Raw genomic sequence first — 20,856 nt, forward strand, 5'->3', positions numbered from 1 at the left:
ATAAATCTGTGATTTAGGAAAAGATCCCACTTGTAATCTAACTAAGCATTTTTCCTTTCTCTATTTGAGGTGGTAGAATTTATAAAAGTTCTTGAAATTAACCAAACTTCGGTGTTGTGGTTAACTGTGGGAACAGTTCCTTAGTATTTATATGATTAATCCTCTTCATAGAAAGATTGTTTTGATACCAAAATGGAGTAGCCAGTATTCTACTCTTACTTATTTTCTTTCCTTGAGTTTTGCAAAAACATAATTCCATTTTCTTTTTCTCTTCCAAGTACCTAAACCTTCTGTAAATGTTGGTTGAGGTTCTTAAATTCTGCTTATGAACTAAAGAAATGGTTGCAAAAAATACTGTGCGCTATACATGTGTGTGTATGTGATCAGAAACATGACGTATTATTGCAACTGTCTGCTGGTTTTGTCCTCAAATACAACAAAATACTGCTTTAAGTAACATACAGAGCAAATACCATTCCTTTATATTTGTCCTTTTTAATTGGAAGTTATAAAATACATTGATAGAAATAATATGGGTTATCAAACTTATGCTTTTCAGTGCAAGCACAAATTGTTCTTTACATAGGAATCTCTTAAATGTTTGCCTGAATCACATGATTTGTAGGTCTTTTAAATAGCATTTGAAGGCTGTGGTCACATTGTTTTCTGTATCATAGTTCCTAATATTTTCTGATTTTGGAAAGAAGGCACATGGTAGCCAAGTTTTTCCTGCAGGCTAACTTACAAACGGAAGGTTTTTGAATTATAAAAATCTGACAGGGATAACTAGGTTGATTATTTTAGCCATACTTTAATTTCCTTTATCTAGATCCTTAAGAAGTGTGGCCAAAGAATTATTTGAATAAAAACACTGAGAGCTTGTTAATGTGTGTTTTGGTTATTTGGTCTAATTAGATTATACTTAAATTTACTCTTAACAAATTGAAGGCAGTTTTTTTGTTTTTTTTTTTTTTTTTTTTGTTATATCAGAAATTATATAGAGTTTGCTGGTATATTGACTGTGGCACTGGGTAAAAGTTTTTATTTTGAGTTAAGGAATGTAAAGATTTAAAACATTTACAGGATGATGCAAATGTGCTGTGCCTACTAACATTAAATTAGACGAGTTGAAAGGAAATATTTTTAGGCACTTAGTGTTCTAATTCAATGCAGACAGGAGAATGAAGAAGTTGAGGGTGGCATTGTTGGAAGTCCAAGACACACAGGGAGTTGCCTGGACAGTAAAATGCCAGTGGCAGAACAAACCAGGGATGTTTAGGATGGTCCAAAAACTGACCAAAAGTTAGTGTGAGGTAGAAGAACAAAATGGGCCAAGGCTGAAAAGAATACATTTTTGTAGAAAGGAGATGGATATTGCAACACCAACAGCTGTCAGAGAAACGTTGGAGGCAGAACTTCTGACACAGGGGGAGGAGGAGGAAAGTAAAAGTGTTTTTAGAATGATGGCAGAGACAGTGATCAGAGGAGGGTTGTGGAGGGTAGGCACAATACTGTTGGAATGCTGTGTGGAGCAGGGAGTATGGAAAGTTGTTCCATGAAATAAGTGACACTAGGGGAAAGTGGAATCGGGCATGCTCATTAATGTTAGCAGTTAAAATTCTGTCCCCACCTGAAGACAGAGACTGCTCGTCCTTTCAAAATCAGGTTCTCTTTAGATTCCAGCATGTACCACTGACTGACTTGCACTGTCTCCATGGGGTTTTATGATTTTATGTGAATGTATTCTTACTGGAAAAGTCAGTGCTAGGCCAAGGAGAAGCTGTAAGAAAAAAATATCTGTAAGAAACATAGCTGTTTCAGTGTCCAGATATAATGGGATATAATTTTCCCCCTTCTTTTTTCCTTTGGGAATTTTCCCTTAAGCTGTACAAAATGCAATGGGATGCTTATGTCCTCAACAATAAATTATGCGTGGATTCTGGTAATCAGTCATGTTTGTAGTTTTCAATTGTATTGGGAGTTCTCATGCCTAGTCTCTGATGTTGAAGAAGTTGCAGATGTCTTTAAAAGAAAACATCCTGCTTAAAATATGCCCTTTTTATGATCATCAACAGCCACCTTAGTATGGCTGTGTAATGAAATTGACTTTTCTGTTCTCTTTGTGGTTTTATTTCCATTTAGCAGTGACTTTGCCTAATCCACTTTCAATAAAAAGGAAAAATACAAAAGAAAATACTTTTCCTTAGTATTTGTCTAGGAAAATCTCTTCTTGGCACTGATTACCTCTCAGCCTACTCCCTATTCATATGATCTGTTCAGATGTCTGTGGATGGTAGTTAGAGAGTGGATTTTAGCCTCAGTTCATAAACAATTGTGCTTTCTTGCAGGTCTTGTTGAATAATGATGAATATCCAGATTTTTGATGCTCAGAGCCCCCTCCCATAACAATACAATGCAGGCACAGCAGCATTTTATTGCTACTCTTGCAATTTTTGTCTGCCCTTGCAGTGTCAGTAAGTTTTCTGATGCTGGTAGTAACTTCCCCCCATTTCTGCTGCTTTATTCTTTTTTTCTGGAGCCTCTGGAGGGAACATGGAAGATGGTTTTGATGCTGGAGGGCCTGCATACAGGATTTAATCTCAGTATTTATCTAGATACAAATATTTAGAGCTATACTAATCACATGTACAGAAGGAAGCCCCTCACACTGTAACGCCTGATGATCAGAAGAGTTGTCCACTTGGCAGCAGCTAAATGATCATTGTGAAATTACCAAATCCTACAGAAATGTACCAACTCTGCAAGGAGGTGGAGCAAGTTAAGATTTAAACATGGAAGGAATTCAGATTACTTCTCTCACTTTTGAACAGACTGTAGTGCCTCTGAGATGAAATAGCAGCTGAGAAGTCCATCAGCTGATGGTTTGTTACTCCCTGAGCAGGGACATTTTTCTGTATGTACTTTGGGAACAGAATGAATAGATCCTGCCTGCCACTGCAGGGAAGAACAGAAGAAAGGCAGGGTGCAGGTTTGGAAGCTGCTAAATTTTGAGGAGGTTTATAACTGGAGATTCATCCAGTCTGCTAATTCATTCTGCTCCTGTTCCTTTCCTCTTTATTTTCAGATAGTGAAAGACCATTTTACTTCGTACACATGGCAGAACACGAACCCGTCAAACCTAGTTTGTGACATGGTGTGACATGGATGATGTGTGCCTATGTCAGTGTGGGGGACTGAGGATGTTTGTGTCGGGTGTTGAAGAGAACCAAATGGTTGTGTAAGATGTCTCCTGTACTAGAAGCAGGCTGAAATTCTTCCTGTCCCACAAGTGAAGCAATCCTTAAAGGGGGAAAAAATAAAATTAAATCCACTTAATTCTTGAGGGCTCTTTTGCATCTGTCAGCATCCTGGAGAGACTGCTGTTTGCCAGGACCCTTCTTTGGTCAGCCAATATTTGTTTTCCCTTCTTGCAGCAGCTGGTCATTCAAACTGTACAGTGATGTTTGTTTGTAAATAAAAGTATGTTGTTACTGTATCTTAACAACACAGGCTGACATTTACTTTGGGAACCAGTGTGGTTTTCTGGTTTAGTTGGATATTTTGATGTAAGCCAAAGGAAAGAGTTTACTTAAAGCTAAGCAGATGAGAAAACATTTACATGAAAGCCTGGAAAGACTTCTTAGTGATGAAGTTGAAAGCAGGAATATTTCCACTGCATTGTAATAAGACATGGGCATTCTTTCCTTTTATACATATTTGTGTGAAAAAAGAGTGTTGGAGAGCATGTGGAGCACAAGATGAATGCAGAAGGATTTGCTTTCTGGTGTGCTGAGGCTAAGCAAATATTCAGACAGTCTTATTTTGCTGGCGGCCTTGCCATTGACACATCCAGTATTAAAAAGACTTTCTGTAATATAGGTGAGCCACAGTGTCCAGTCTTTCACAATTGCATGGGAAAAAAAAAGAAATCATCCAGAAGGCTTACAAAGCAGAAGTATTTGATATGTACAGAAAAAGAGGATGTGTGGTACTCTTACATCACAGTCTGTAAGCTAGTAGTTCTGGGAGTGAGTAGCTCCGCTATGTTTTTTGTATGCAAGTTTTCCCCTTCAGAGAAAGGGGAAAACAAGAACATAAGGACATAAAGATAACTTGTGCTGGCCTTGCAAAATACAAATGGAAGTTTGCTGAGTTGGAAGGTCAGTGCATGGCCAGCTCCTGGAGTCCATGGCAGGGTCACCACTCTCTCTGATGTTGAGTTGCAGGCTCTGGCAAAGTTGGCAGCATTTACAACAACAAAATGGAAGACACCCTCCCCCTTTCCCCTAATTTTTTTCTCCCTCTCTTGCTCTTTCTCTGTATCTCTCTGTGTGCATTTAATACAACTCTCCCTTTCCCTGCTCTGGAGCTTTGACCCTTCCATCCTGCCAGCTTTCCCATTACTGCTTGCATGTAGCTTACCTCAGTGTAAAGCAACGTGGACAGGAGATGAAAGCATTTCTCTTGCAGTATTCTTACAAATACACCCTTGGTTTGCAGAGCCGAGCCAGTTGCTGTGTGTGTTGCTGAGGGCAGCTGAGGAGGGGAGCAGGCAGGAACCTGGGCGGGTGCACCGCTCTGAAACTGAAGCTGTTCCTCTTCTTGAACTGAGGTGTTTGACCTTGAACCTTTTTCTTTCGGCTGCCTGGGATTATTTCTGTTGTTAAATGCTGTCTGTGGACTCAGGCTGTGTAATAACTGAGACGAAGGCCTAATCCCTCTCCAAGGCAACCAGACAGTTCAGAAATTAAGGAATTCTGGCAGTTGAATACGTGTCGTGTGACACGGGCATTAATGCTACTTCAGGCTGTGATGCCAGTGTGTAAAAGCAGTGTGTTTGGAGGGGGTTTAGAAATGTAGCAAATAAAAGATACAAGTTTGCATTGCTACGAGATGGAAGTCAGCTGTGTCATGTAGAGGATAATGCTGTGAGATGGCTTTGCACTGACACTGGAGTTCCTCTGCCTGCATCAAGTCCCTTCAGAACAGAAACTGTAGCGAAAATGTGAATGACAGAGCTAGCAGTCGGGCGATATGTCTGAGAATTTTGTACAAATACTGCATTTCTTTGAAGTGTGTCCAGAATTACTCAGAAATGGTTCTGTCTTATGTGCTAGACAGTGTACAACCATGTCAACTTTCTGTGTAAATGTCAAACAAATTAAGATGGTTTTAGAAGAATCTGGATATGAAAGGGCAGGATATTTAACTGTAAATAGAAGGCTTAGGGAAATGTCTTCATGGGCAACAAAATGAATCTATATTTGTGCTGTGGCTTCATGTCAAATTCAGGAATTCAGTAGGACTATTTGGACAGGCTTTTAGCAGTGCTCAGTGTTTAATTATAAATAGCAAAGTTACATGGAAATTGTTTTCTTGCAGATACTGAAGAAATGTAAGTTTGTTTAATCTTGGTATTTGCTTTTAGTGCATTTTACCCTTAAAATCCTAAAATTCCAACATCCCTAGCACTAGTGACACTGTTCTCTGTTCTTTTGTGATTTTCCTCTACTTGCATTTGAATTTTGTGGAGTATAGCATGTTAATTTTCTTGCAGTACAAGCTATACAGACACCAAACTCGGCAAAATGGTTTCAATATCATAAAATTGTTTATTCCTGCTGATGATGGAGAAGGTTGAACTCAAGGCACATGAATATTTCAGTCTGTGTGATGTGAAATAGGGCCATTGATGACTTTTTTTCTTTCATTTTGTGTCTACATTGCCAGCTCTGCTAAAGCCTGAAACCCTCTGGTATCACAGATGGCAGTGGCCTCTTTGTTCGCTCCAGGAGGTGGCCAAGCACTAAAGAAGGTTCTCAGGCTGTGCTGGGCCATGTGGACAAGGTTGCACCAGTGTAAATGGTGAAATGTCACAGTTCCTGTGCTGATGCCTAAGAGTGGTTACAGTGCAGCTCCTTTGTTTTCTTAGCCATGTTAACTGTTCAAAATGAATAAGAAGATAAGTATCTTGGGTTTTAAATTGAGTAAATTCTTTAGACTGATACGCACAGGACAGGTCTATTTATCTCAGAGGGGCATCTTCTTAATAGCAATTTTTTCTTACTAAAACTACGAAGGCATGAGATTTTCAATGTTACCAGAATGTCCTCTGTCATAATTTCTCATGATTTGAGTTGCAGCTGAGAAGTCTGACAGACAGCACTTTTTTCAGTCTGGTCTCTGATTTTAGAGCTATCTGCTTTTTTTCCCACATATATTTAATAATTTATTTGTGGTAATCGCTTTCTGCAATGGTAGAAGTGGTAGCTTGTACAATTTGCAATATTATATTACTAGCTTGATTGAAGTAAATACTTACCAAACAACTGTAATTGGTAAAGATTGTAGGCAGTCTGCAAGGTACTGTAGCATTTTTAAAGTTGTTTGAAACTTTCAACTCACGTGTTGAGCAATCATAGTTCTCAAAAATCTTTTGTGTCCTTGTGTCTTTTGCTTTAAATAGGAATACATGTGATATCTAGCAAAGCTTTTTTATAATTTGGAATCAGTTTAAAATGAAGGAGAACTCTGATTTTCATTTCATGCCTGAATTTACCTAATGATACCTTTTGCATACTTGATACATGTCAACTTTATAGTCTGGAGCATATGGTAACATCATGTGTTTGTTCACTTTACTGAGTGTTACTCTCATTCCAGGAATGCAGTTGCTTGGCTTTTGGGAAGAGATGAAAGGAGTCATTTCAGATTCTGAATTGGTATCAGGTTTTCCCTACTCATCTGCAGTACCAGGACTGATACAGTATCTCCAGAGCATCACCAAACTTGTAATATCAGTGCTGTCAGTGACTGCAGGTCCTGACATGCAGAGCTGTGGTTCAGCTGCTGCAAAGGAAATGGCCAAGCCCCCACTGTCAGTAGCTCTTCTCCTGCACTGTGAGTTCCATGAAGTGCGTCTGCTGGCATTGGAAGCAATACTGCTGTGCCTGAAACAAAGAAATTCCAAGCAGATTGCAGAAGGAAGAGGAGGTGTATTATGTTTACCCATTGATTTGGAAGACACTCTTCTCACAATGGCTCTGAAGGAAACAAATCCCCAGTGTTTTTGCAAGGTAAGAGGGTGCTTTTTTATTGACATGTTTTCAGTAAATTAATGTTTTTAATTTTTAGATCACATTTGTAATTTTCAAAGATATATTTCAAACATGCATTATGCTTTTTAAATGGTAGGTGACTAGTTGGGGTTTTTTGACACTGAACAGGAGCTGTGCAGTAATTTTGTAACAGATGTTCTTGTGTAAAAGCAAGAACTTCCTCTTTCCTTTCTTAGAACTGTCCAGAGAGAATCCTTTTGTTCTTGGAGTGGAGCTTAAGTTAGTGTTTTATTGCTCTCAAATGTGCACATTCCTGTTGAGACTGTCTGTAAATTCTTTGTGTGTGAATTGTGTCTGCAGGTGCTGGAAATTCTTTATAATATGGATCTCAGAAACGTGCTTCCAAAGACTGAATGCTCTATAAAAATGAATCCAAATGAGCTCTTAACCTGGAGTTTAAATCTTGCAGATATCTCCAGCAGGTATGGTCTGTCATGCATGTTGAAATATTTACATTTTAAAAACTTTCAATGTTGAACATTAATATACTGGTTTAGGACTGCACTTTCCTTTAAAAATCTGTGTTTCAGAAAAGAGAGTGTGGCTTATCTGAATAAAGTGTGTTCATGAGAATTTTTCAGAGAAGTAAGAACTTTATCTAGAAAAGGTCTACTAAAAAGGCCTACAAGTCATACTAGCATCCTGTAAATGTCTAGTTGTACAGTTCCTGAAACAAGAAGTTACTTTGGCTGTTCAGTGACAGCCAGTGAGCATAGTTCTTCCTGAATGGTAATTGGGGAACGTCCACTTTACTGTAGAATTAACAATTAGTATTAATGATCCAGCCATACACTCATTTGCTCTGAATCTGCCATCCCTCCTATCCTGGTTTATGGGCAGATGGTTTGTGGAAAGAATGACAGATCTCATTTAACTTGTTGGATTGGCAGAAATGGTTAATCCTAATCCTTAGGGTTTGCACTCCTTATACAGACTGTAAAGTCAGCAGAAAGCACTGAAAATCTGGAGCCAGATTGTGGATCCTACTGAATTAGAAGCTGTGCCCATGCATTCATAATGGAATGCACAAACAGGCTTACAGTGTCCCAACTAAGGGTATGACATCCTGTTTCTGAGAGTTTTTTAAGCCATGTAAACATTGCAGTCCAGTGTTAAAAGCATTGACTATAGAGGGTATAGTGTGTGGAACAGCGTTTTATGGCTGTGCATATTTGGTTTGCACCAAATTGTTCAAATTCAAATGATGTTGACGGGGGTGGTGATTTCTGGGATGAAGTAAGATACTGCTGGTAAAATAACATTGATGGGTGCTGTTAGAGGGAAGTGGCTGAAATAGCAGGCCTTGCTGCTCAGGTTTTGCCATTCCCCATGGTGGGAACAGGCTTCAGAAGCCATGCTGCCAAGAGCCACATCCTTAGATCCTGCTAGACAGCAGGGAAGCTTGGAAGCTGGTGTATTCTGCACTAGGAGCATTTCTAGCAGCTGTACAAGAGATAATCCTGCAGCTAAGCACCAGCTTCAAGAGATGCATTTGTTCACAATTTAAAATAATGTCTGGGTTATTTAACTCAGGTTCCACTTTAAAATGTATTCTTCTATGAGAAGTATGTAAATAGAAAATAAGCATGAAAGAAGTGAAAGTAAGGGCATGTTTCATTTGCATGTCAGCTGAGAACTTAGCTAACATCTAGATCTCTAATGTAAAAATTTCAAGTGCTCAGCTTAAATAATATCCATTGGTGATAATCAGAAATAATTAAGAGCTGGCTGGTTTTCTTCTAGAGATGAAAATGATGACAGAAATGACTGTCTTTTTGATATGTCCTTTGCCTTTTCTTCTCAGCCCTGAAAGTCAAACCATAGCTCTCAAATTTGCCTCCAAATTGGTTATCCACCTTTTGCAGAACCATCAGCAGGTAAGGGAAATGGAGTTTTGTAATTCTGGAGATTTTAGTGATTGCATTAATATGGCTTTTTTTAAATCCAAGCCCCAAACTTGTGTTTCCATGTTCTGAAAGGACACAGCTGTGAATATCATCTCAGTACATCCCTCTCAAAGGAATTTCAAATTAAACATATACATAAATATTTTGATAGAGTAATTTCAGCTTCTAAGCTCATCCAAAATGGTCACTATAATGTAGAAAGAGAAATGCCTGCGGTGTTTTAATGCTTGTTCTGAATCCAGCCCATTTGCTGAACTGCAGCTTTGTTGTGGTTTCTTGATTTTTGGAGAGCCCACAGGAGAGCATGTTGGGTGGGTAGGCATGAAACTGAACCAGTGGTTGGGTGCAGTTCCCAGCCAGCTCATATTTCTTTTGATTTTAAATTGTCAGTCTGTGATGTCGCATATGTATGTGTAGAGCAGTGCAAAAGTAGCCTTAGTGCTAGACGTTTTTAAGAATATTTTCAAATCCACTTAGTGGATATTTTTAAACAAACAAAACTCTCATGATCTGTTTTAAAAGGAAGAGTATTTTCCTTACAAAGCTATTTTTTATAGAATGAGCAGCAGAATGGATTCTTACTATATGCTAATAACTATGTCTCATTAAAAAAAAAAAATCAGATTTGCACACAAGAACTGAGGAACATGAATGATGATAATAAATATTCTTTTATTAAAGGCATAGTGTGAGTACTTAAAGTTAACATAACAAAGAAGAATTAATGAAAAATACTGTAGAAATCTTGAATAGAAATGGTGCAGCAACTTTCTCTAATAAGCGTAATGAATCATGGGAGATCTAAGATACCCCTACAGAGAGAGGTTTTGGCTTTGGGGGAGACAAGGTACATTGGTTTTACATCTAAATTCTTTCTTCAGTCTTGCATTCAGTATTTACATCTGCGGAAGGGATTTTCTCTTCCATGAGGTAAAAGTTAAGCTCTGTCTTTCTAGATAGTCCATCCACGTGTCTGCTTGAAATTTGAGTCATTGTAACATCTTGGGAGATACTTATTTTTTGCTTTCACCCTTTATAGAATCTGTAGGACCTGCTCTGGCTGTGTCCCTTTGTGCAGTGCAGGTACATAGCCCTGTACCAAGCAGAGTGAGGCAGAGTATGACTGAGGTTTCATTTATTCCTCAGTTAATGAGGTGGGTTGAGAAGTGGCTGAATGGCACATCCCAGAGGGTCATGAGCAGTGTCACAGGGTCTAGCTGGAGCCCTGTCACTTGTGGTGTCCCAAGGGTCAATACTGGGTCCAGCATTGTTTAACTTCTTCATCAATGACTTGTGTGAAGGAGCAGGCTCCTCCTCAGCAGTTACTGGCAGCACAAGGCTGGGAGGAGTGGATGAGACCTCAGAGGGCTCTGCAGCCCTTCAGAAGGACCTTGACAGGCTGCAGAGATGGGCAGAGAGGAACTCTGAAATTCAGCAAAGGACCAGCGTATTTGTCCTTGGCTTGCATGTGTGGAAGGACTGAGGACACAGAAATATGCTTTGACTTGTGTAGTCATTGGTGAGTCTGCTGTGAAGGAGCAAAGTCAAAGACTTGCCTGTGTATACCAAAAGAAAATTTCCCAACTTTTAAACGCTCACGTGGGTTTCACCACTTTGGAAAAACTGGGCATTTACTAATGAGCAATCTCCTTTAGGCAGGCCATAGTTCAATGTGATGGTAAGAGGTACATCATACTTCTCACATGTCTTGTGCCTTCAGATTTCAGAAGAAATCTTGAAAAAATGGGTTCAGCTGATAGTGTATTTTTGTGGAGACGAGCAAGAGACAGAAATGCTGTTAGCAGCTGCTGAAGTTCTTAAAAGTATAACATCATTCCTTCTGAGCAGTGAGAAGCTCATTCTTGGTAAGTAGCTTGAAAGTAATTTTCTGGATCTTTTTTGATGAAATCCATTAATATATGATTTCAAATGTATGTGTATGCACAGTCAAAATATAATTGCATCAAACAGAGGTTTTTGAAAATTTTAATAGGATTTAATTACATACAGATTTATTTAAATTCTGGTAGAAAAAGCATGTGTGCCCAGCCTCTGGCAATAACTCAGCAGAAAGGGCACATGAGATGTTGTTATGTCTCCAGGTCACTATATACTGCTGTACAGAATTACTGGCTTGCAATTGTTCTGTGATTTGAATCTTTCTGCAGTACTCTGTTGGTGAGCTGGACATAGTTTAATTTAACACTGGGAGTGTAACAGAGCTGTGCTGGCTGGATGTTGAAATGAAGGGCTTCAGTCTAGAAATGAGACGCGTTCTACTATAAGAATGATTAATAATTGGATCACATTATATTTCCAGCTGTAAGGATTTTTGTTTTAAGTTAACATTAGACTGTGTCTTTAGAAAACAAAGAAAGAAGGAGAGCAAGCAAAACCTACGTGGCCTTATTCAACGGTACATTAGTGACTGGGAGGCAAAGCTAGGTGCAACTCTGTTTTGTTATGGAGAATAGATGGGGTTTTTCTTTTGGCTTTTTTTTTTTCCCCCTCTGCCTTCTGTAAATAGAAAACGGGGAGATTTTGTGACTAAAGGGACAGGAGATATGCAAGAATAAGTAGTACTAGATGATAAAGAAAATATTTTGCATCCTGAACAGAACAGACATTTTTAGATACTTCTAACCCCATTCCTTCATAACCTTTATTCCAGTGTAGTTATGTAAATGTTTTTAGTTTAAGTAGCTTTGGTCCATCCATGTGGCCTGGATACAAATATCTCTTATACGAAAAGAACAGTATATTTCTGTATACCATATAATCTGTAGATAGTGGTTTGGGGGAAAATTAGCTATTATTTTGACAAGTTCCATTTAAGAAGTATTGGTAAATTTCACCAGAGCTAAATCTATATGAGGTAGACATGGCACTATTAAGTGTTTATAGTTTCAGCTCTGGAAATCTTAACCTTCACCATCTAGATAAAGCTCTTCATAATACAGACATCATTACAATTTTATTTCAAATTAAGAGAATGGAAGTATTGGAGTAAAAAACTCCCAAATGCTGTGCTACTCCTCTGTTATTATGTGGATGTGGTCCATAGATGATGGACAACAGTTTCCTCTTTGATGTTGTCAAAATAGTTGCTGGTTTCCATTCTTTCCAGTCAGGCAGATGTGAAGGTCTGAAATAAAAAATAGCAGCAGTTTGTATCCTGTGTAAAATCCTAGCAAAACAAATGAAAACAGACAAGTAAACCAAAATAAATGCTCCCCACGCAGCCCAGAAAATAAACCCCCAAAGCCTCAGTGGCCAAACCATCTGAATTAGCTCTTTACTCTGAACATTCATCCAGGGGGAGAAAGATGCAGAGCTGACCCTTCATAGTACCTAGGATTGTCAATCTGGGGATCTTCACAACTGTGAAACTGTCAGTACTGCAGTGAGGAGTTTGAAAAATCAAAGGCATGGGCTGGTGATCAGTTGTAGTGATATAACCTAGAATAATTCCCTTAAAGGGGTCGTGTGCATGTAAACAGCTGTGACTTCCATGCCTTCTTCTGCATCAGCTTGCTTGACAACATATAGTAAAAAGTAGGAGTTAAAGGAAACTGTGGTTGTATGAAATTGAGTTGTAGTCAGTCCCAAAAGCTTCCATTACTATGTTCCTAAGAGAAAGAGGGTGAATACAGGGTGAAAGGAGGGTCTGTAAGTTCTGGTTGACCACATCATCTCTTCATCAAGATGCTTGAGGGTTCAGAAAAAGTCTTTATGCAAATTCCCTTTGCAACTTCCAACTGCTTCTGGAGATACAGTAGAAACTTGTTTAGGTGGGAAATATGGCAACTGAATCTGTAAGGGAATAATTATTCTGCCCTAGCTGTACCAGTATAACATTATTGAGTGTGTCATGCTAGGAAGAAAGCAACTTCTTTATGAAATAATTATACTTCACGACATTGCAACATAGGGAAGTTACAGGTAATACAGGAATGCTTCTTCTGCCTGTGTAGTAAAGCCTAGAGCAATTTACTTTGGCCAAGCAGTGAAATACAGTTGTCTGGCTAGCCTTGTAATACAAATCTCGGCTAGGACTGCTGAAAACATGGTAGAAGAAAATCAGCAATGAAACACAACTCTTGTGTTGTCTGTGGTCACCAGAAAGTACTAACATCTGGCTGCATTTAATAGTGAGCTAACAGTGGATTCCTTTAATCAGGATGTTCAACAAGACCTGAAAAGTCAACTTAAAAATACCCCAGCAAACCTAGGAGTGCAGACGTGTCACTTGAGCTTGGCATGCATGGTGTGGCAGCAGTAAATGGCCTGAGGGTCTGTAAGGGAAGCATGGCTTGTGAGATGTGGATTGTCACTGGGATGGTGTGTGCTGTCTGCCTGCTTGGGCGTTACCACACCAGCATCTCCCTCTTGGGCACTTCTCTCTGGTTAGTCTTAGCTGTGAATATGTAATCATCACATGGATTGAACTTGTTTCCAGCAGAGAGTGGGTGGCAGGCTGGCAGGGCCTGCTGGTCAGTGCTAGGGACAGGTGGATGTGGGAGAAGGAGGTGATGGGTAGATCCCTGGAAGGTTTGGTCATTTGCTCTTTCCAGCTGGGAGTGGCACTTCTGTCCAGCACTACTGGCAGCACCTGAAGGAAGCTTGGTTTGGCAGCCTCTGCTCCAGGCAGACTGCAGCAGCAAGTCCATGATCAGTGTGTTGATCAGTGATCAATCTGCAGCCACAGAATTTTTGAAGCTGCCGAACAGGAATGCTGCACTCCTAGAAATTGTAGAAAATGGAGAGCACTCATGGCTAAAGTTGAACCCAGATAGAGAGGCCCATTCTCTTATCTGTTGCCCACTGTTTAAACCAAGCTGAGTTTGTCACCTAGATAAGGTTCACAGATCCTGAAAATACTTTGGTTGTATTGCCAGTCTTTTTCCCAGTGATTTGCCAATGCCTTTCATGTCTGGTGTTTAGGTGTGGAAACAGAGCTCTCTAACTTCTTTGAATGCATATAAGAAATAGAACTCTAATTTTTCTCCACAAATAAATATAGGACTCTCTGATACCCTTGGTCTGTGGAAATGTGTGATTCTACTGCTGCAGAATGAAGACTTGGTAGTAAGGGATGCTGCTGCTGAAGTGATACAAGTGGCACAGTCAGAAAAAAAGAGCAATGAAGGAGGTATGTTAACATTATTTTTAAATATTATTGAATGGTTGGGAGGTGAAAGTTGTGTCTTCTCATCACAAATTTCTTGCTAACTGTAAGGTACTTCATCCATCTCCTATAAATATGTACCATAAAAAATAACAGTAAATTTGATGCCCACCATGCTTTATTATTTTTCTTTTACTGTTCTTGGTTTAATTTGCATATGATTACATGGAGATGTAAAAAAGACAACAGCAGGACTCAGCTTTATGGTTTGCGCTGTGATGAGTCAATATTCACATAATCTCAGTTTGAAAGTTCTTTAATACCAGCTCTGGTCTAATAATGCAGTGCAAGACACTCCTTGAATCCCACGTTATTATAATAGCCTAATCACAGATAGGAATCTAGGAAGTAGCATTCAACTCATTGATTCATTATTAGACCTTGAAATCCATTTAGATTCAGATCAACAAAGACAATTCACAGCATACCCACAATGTGCTTTTAAGGTTGTGGGCCTTTTTGTCTGCTTGCCCTAATTTACTCAACCCTGTTAATTTTAAAATAGCCACAAAACTTGAGTAGGCTTAACTAATTAATGTGCTTCACTTTGAGAGTCCTTGCTGACACATTCTTCCATGTTGTGAATAAATTAGAGCTTACTACCAAGCTCATCTCTCTCTGGTGGTCCCTGGTCTGTGCCACTCAGTAATGCCTCTACCAACTTGTCTGTTTAGTCAGCCTTCTCCATGTGAACTTCTGCTAAGTTGGAGATAAAGCAGCTCTGTGGTTAAAAAAACAATAAGAAAAAGTGGTAAAATTATGTTTGCCACTGTTGTAGATAGAAGTGGCCAGGAATTTGCATGTGTGGCAAGTACGGGTGTGAGCTGGCACTGTTCAGGCACTGAGCTATGGGGTAGGAGAAGGTAAAAGGAAGGATGTGGTGTGGACAGCTTTCCTGTTCCTGTTAAATCCCACAGCTCTGGTTCCAGCACTGGCATCACAGCTCTGACAGTTTCTCTAGTCCCAGCTACAGCTGTGTTGAGTATCAGTGGGCTCTGTGTGCATGTGCCTCAGGTCCCCAGTGCTGGCCTTTGGGACATCTTCAAGTGTCTCAAGATGGTACTTTGTTTGGGTGTGCCAAATAATGCAGTGCTGGATTGTTTCTCTGATTCCTGTATCTTCTCCCTTCTTCCCTGTTGTATCCTGGTGCCAAGGAATATTTTCCTGTAACTGAGTGAGAGCTCAGCCCTCTGTCTCCTAATTAATACTAAGGTCACCTCAGTGCTTGCTCTCATAGCTTACCACTTGTAAGTGACCATAATTGAGAAGATAACATAATAATCGTTTTTTATTGCTATATTCCTATTTAGGATAGAGATCTTGCTCCCCAAACTTACGTTAACCCCTTAGTTGCACTTAGCTGTGCCTTCCTGTTTTTTATTTAAACTTCTTGCAATGAAATGAATGTCTGTCTTCTGTGACTGGAAAAGAATGCTGCATTTGAAAAAAGATAATTTCCTTTCATGTCCATCTTTGGCATTCCTTCCTGTGATCTTTTGTCATCACTAAACTCTTTTCACTTTTTGTGATTTGCTTTCTAGCTTTTGGGGGAGCAATGTTGCCCTTATGGTTTTTATTTATAACCAGATTAAAATATGCTCATCTTTGTATGTTGTTTGTTTACTTTCATTTACCCCCCCTCCTTTTCATGTTCATGTGAGAGTATGCAATATGCTTGTGTCTGTAGTTTAGACATTTCATGGATCACCAGACCTCTCTGTCGTGGGAATTTTTAAATTACATTCAAATATCTGCCTTTTTTTTTCAAGTTTTCATACCATGAAAGTCTAATTTTTCATCACAGCACTGACTTTAAGATAACTGAACACACAGACTGAAATTCATAGAAGCTGTGAAACAGCTCTCTTTAAAATTCATACTTTATAACAAATTACAGGATATGGTAAATTACCTGACTTTTCATTTCCATTATACAATGATAAATTAGTATTGTGGCCCAGTAGTTTTGTCATGAGATCAGAAGGATGGCTTGAGATCAGAAAGAGGAATGGGTGTTTAGAAACCTGTTTTCATACATTCTGTAATTGTTTCGCTTTTATATTGTTGCCATTACCACTAGCTAACAGAAGAAGGTAAAGAGACAATTATAATTTCAGCTTCATTTGTGCATCAAAAGTGCTGTGTCCTAGTAGCCATTATATTTCCAGAAATACTGCACTGTAGGAATAGGAGGTGGTGGTGTGTTTCATCTTTTACTGCTGTTAATTTGCCATACAGAGAGGAGGAATACTGTTCACAAAATACAAGCTCTGGACTTGCCAGAAATTTTGGTGCTAGCATCTTCATATCCACTCCTCACAAAATCCTCTTTTCTCACTGTGTACACAGCATGTAAGGGAGTAGTAGCCTATAGGTGCCTTCAGAAGAACTGCATTTATTGTTAGCTTAGGGAATCAAATAATAAATGCTTCATTTATATTGAGATCCAGAAGAATCTGTGATTATAGCCTGGCAACTGCCCCTCCCCTTCCTGTGTAATACAAGCTGGCATCTTGTTTTCATGTGGAAGAGTAGAGTAGGAAAGGTTATGTACTTGTGTGTTACAGTCAGATCAAGGCTGAATTAGCATCCTGCTCAGCAGAGCAAGGTGAAGTTGGACTGTTGTTAACAGTAGCAAAGTTATTTGCACAGACTGTTCATAGAGCCTTTGTAGCATGGTTCTCCTTTTCATGCGTGTTGCTGAATAACAGCAGAAACGTGTAGCTGTATGAAAGAGTCAAATAATAGCTATTTTCATGTCATTTATAGATGGTGAAACTGGAGGCAAATGATCCTGTCTATTATAGTGTGCTTTCACTTCCAGTAACAGCTCCTATCTTGTGTAATTCTTTGAAATACAACATGAGCTCTTGGAGGAGAATATGAACTTGGTTTCTTGTGGTTCCCTTGTGGCTTTTGGTGAGGGCAAAACCTCCAGTCTCCTCAGGTAACTAATCCATGCAGCTTTGGATCACTCAGATCACAAAAGCAGTAAGCTTGTGGAGTCAGAGGTGTGTGATAACATGTGATACAACAATCCTGTGGAAATTGCAGCCCTATTTTCATTTGGAAGGAGAAAAGCTCAAAAGACCAAATGCTGATAAACTGCAGGGCTCCTATCCTCACTCTACCCTACTATTTACCCCCAAGCAAAACCCTACAAGTCCTACTGTTTTCTTACAGAAGGCAAGGACTTCTACTGTTACCAGTAAAGTTAGCTTTTAATTTTTTTTTTTCATACAGAGAAGCTTGTTTTATGTTTTTAGTATGGGCAAAAGGTTATATTTAGTTGGGGAAGTTACTGAGGTTGGATGCTGGCAGTCATCTGAATAGAGCAGGTCAAGCAGAATCCTGTCTCACCAGAAAGGAGAAAAGCTTCTGTTTTTCTTGCTAAAAATACCAACTTAGCAGGTAGTTAAGGTTTTCCTAATAAGTGGAACAATATAAATCCCATCTGTAACTCAAGGTATTGTGTGTACACTTTGTTGTTGTTTCCTCATGCATTGAGGTGTAAACCTCTGGCGGATTGTTTTATTCCTTTTAGTATGAGGGAGGGTACAGGAAGTATTGTATTCAGTGTAAAGGTAGAATAGTTGCTTTGAAATCTAATTAAATTAGTGACCCATGGCTGTGTAAAGTCTAGACCTATTCACAGCAGCATTTTTTATACAAGAGAGTTACTCCTTACATGAAAGATGATTTAAGCTGGGGAAACAAGAGTGCTTTTTCCCTACTTTTGCTTTGCTAAATATCCTGCAAAATTCAAGTAACTGTTAGAATAAAAGCTGTATTTATTGGTGTCACTTTCCTCTATGTCTTTTTTTTAAATCTAGAGAAGAATTATATAAAGAGCTTGTCAGTATTAGAGAAGTTTGAATAAACTTATTTTTCTACCATTACAGCCGAGCCAATCAAATTCTATAAAATTCTATATTGAAAAAACACCTTTAGTCAGCTTAACCTTTATGTTGGTAAATTACCAAATTAACCTTAAATGAGTTTAAGAGCATATTTAGTGTCATCAGCATTAGCACCAATTTAGCTGATTTTTAAAATTGAGCTGAATTAAGCTTAGATGAGCAATTAGATTTGCAAACTTTAGGAAATCTTTTGAAAGTGCCTGAATGATTTAGCAGCCTAAATACTCTTCTGGAATATAATTGAGGACTTGAGGAACTTTCTGCTACTTTTGTTGTGAAGTAGCAGTTTTGTACAGAGATGAGCAAGTGAGCTCCTGGGCTCAGCTGTGTGGCTGCAGCAGAGCTCCTGCAGCCCAGGGCAGGTAAATGGCCCCTGCTGAGCACCACCCTCACTGGGTGCAGTGGGAGCATCTTTAAAAATAAATCTAATGTTATTGTTACAGCTCTGTGGTTTTGAGTAATTCTGAGCATGATTTAGTCAGTTTTAATCCACTGGCTAAAATTTCAGATACATTAAGTCAGTTACTTTGGTTCCATTTCACATGCTTAAGAAATAAGCAATAGCTGATACTTCAGTGCATAGTTCTGTGCCAGGAGTTTCTGAGCAAAAGGCAGAGTTCTCTTTTCTTCTCTTAATGGTTGCTCCCTTCTTAATAGATTGTACTTTTTATTTTTGGGGAAAATAATCAGTGAAAGTGGCAAGGGTCCTGCTTTTTCATTCACCAGCAAGGAAAAAATGAATTTATTAGCTGGCTGGTTTAAGGATGCTGACTCCACCTTCTGAACTGACTTTCCACCATCCTATTGGGAAGGGGATGGCACTACAGAGCAGATTAAGATTCCTGTGGAATCTTCACTGCTGGGTGTTGACTGTTTTAGTGGTTTATCTTAGACTGTTTCAGGTTTATCTTACTTTTCAGGCATGTAGGAGCATTTCAGCACTTTTATTTTGTTTATTGGCCAGCAAGTATAAATGTGTGCAAAGGGAGAAGTTAAAATGTGCTGCTTGAGGTGGTGGTGGGGGAAGAAAAAATATCATTGAATTAGATTGAAGCACTAAAACATTTTCAAGGTGTCTCTGAATTCTCTTACAGATTTAGAAAGACCTTAGACCTAACCATCTGTATGGGTAGAATCTTTGTGAACCATGCTGTCACCTTGGCATGGAGAAGAGCAAAGCTGCTTGTTGCTTCCACCTCCATTTTCTTTTTCACACATCATTAGTGTAAAATTCAAGGCAAATTCAAACCAAACTTCTTCATGAACCTAGAGTAGGTGTGGCTATCATGATTGTGAGTTGGAAGAAGGTTTATGTGTGGGGGGTTTTTTTGGCACAGTGATGGTGTAAATAAGCCTTAGCAGAGGTAGGGGGAAGTTAAGGGATGACTTAACTATAAACTTGCTACATTAGCATTAGAAAGAAACAATGGGAGAAAAAATCCTACTCAGATTTATTTTTCTTGTTCTTGTCCTCTAAAAATCTTCCTTGCTGAACCTAAAGCTGTGCAAAGGTTTCATACATATGTGCCCTAAGAAGATCTAGTAAATCACTTGAGGAAGAGATAAGAGATAAGCAGTCTGTGTGATGTTAATGCAGCACAATGGTCTGGCAGTCATCATCAACACCACAGGTGATATCAGCAAATCATGGGTGACTGGCATGATCCCAAAACTTGTACCCCAAATGTCCTTTACAACTAGTCTATGAAGCATTTCAGGACAAGTGGCTCAGATTTCATCTACTCCAGTTGCTAGTGAAACAGCTATGAGTAAGTGCTGGGCAAACTTAATGGACCTTGGTAATGTTTAAATGCTAAAAATACCATTAACATTACTGGTGTTTAGCTGCATAATAAAAGCATCCTACATATTTCATGGGAAACAGTAAAGAAAGATATTTTACTTTATTCATTGCCTCATTTGCTTGTTGGCATTTGAAACTGTATTCAAACTATTCATTAAAATAAGTGCCAACTTTGTCCATAGCAAAAGGGGCTTTTCTTGGTCATGTTTATCGTTGGGTAAATATATAAAATAGATTTCTTAAAGCTTTAGTTCATGAGCATGTCAAGTTAACCCCCTCTCCCCAGACCCATGTACTTGCCAAGTGCTAAGTCCATGCTGTGGGATTGGAGATGGGAAAATAACTGGGGGTTAGAACCTGTGCCCCACTGCTGTGTGCAATATGCATATTTCAAGTCGCTGTGTCTCTCTTAATGAAATAAAGAAGAGATGCCAGCAAACTGTTCAAAACTCTCCTTTTCATGTGATTGATGTGTTCATCCTCTTGCCAGACTAGGGGATAGATTAACCATGTTTTGCTCTACTTCTGTGCTGGTGTAGCCTTTCAGTGTGGCAAGTGGGAGGACCGTGGTGAATAAAACAAATGCCAGGTTACTCTGATCCTGGACAAAGATTAGTGTGTAGGGTTCTACTTTTCTCATGCACTAGGTGACTTGCCCTGATGTTCAGGTTAGGCTAATGGGCCTCTGAGGCCCCAGACAGCTCCTTTAGTTGTGGCTCTTAAAACCAGTTCTGGCAGCTGCTGGGCTTTGAGGAATAAGTAGTAATTGCCCAAACATAAACTAGGGAATTGCATGCATGCAGACTGGTTTAAGGATGCATTAACCAGCAGGATCATAGGTGATGAAATTTCCTTTGCCCGATTAAAGTCAAACTTGTGCATTTTCTTCTCTGACATTTGATTTTCCTCTGTTTAGAGG

At 39.1% G+C, this 20,856-nt stretch overlaps 1 protein-coding gene across 4 annotated transcripts in view; it reads left to right on the forward strand.

The window, feature by feature from the left end:
- THADA (THADA armadillo repeat containing) overlaps nt 1-20,856 on the forward strand; it is a 151,749-nt gene that overhangs the window by 110,040 nt on the left and 20,853 nt on the right. For all 4 annotated transcript variants that reach the window (XM_085577096.1, XM_085577097.1, XM_085577099.1 and 1 more), the window contains exons 32-36: nt 6,664-7,076; nt 7,419-7,540; nt 8,923-8,995; nt 10,746-10,890; nt 14,049-14,177. In XM_085577096.1, the coding sequence (XP_085433222.1) occupies nt 6,664-7,076; nt 7,419-7,540; nt 8,923-8,995; nt 10,746-10,890; nt 14,049-14,177 (882 nt within the window). The remainder of the gene's footprint in view (nt 1-6,663; nt 7,077-7,418; nt 7,541-8,922; nt 8,996-10,745; nt 10,891-14,048; nt 14,178-20,856) is intronic.

Source organism: Lonchura striata, chromosome 3 (genome assembly GCF_050655825.1).
Source record: "Lonchura striata isolate lonStrDom1 chromosome 3, ASM5065582v1, whole genome shotgun sequence".
In the NCBI taxonomy this organism is placed as follows: Eukaryota; Metazoa; Chordata; class Aves; order Passeriformes; family Estrildidae; genus Lonchura; species Lonchura striata.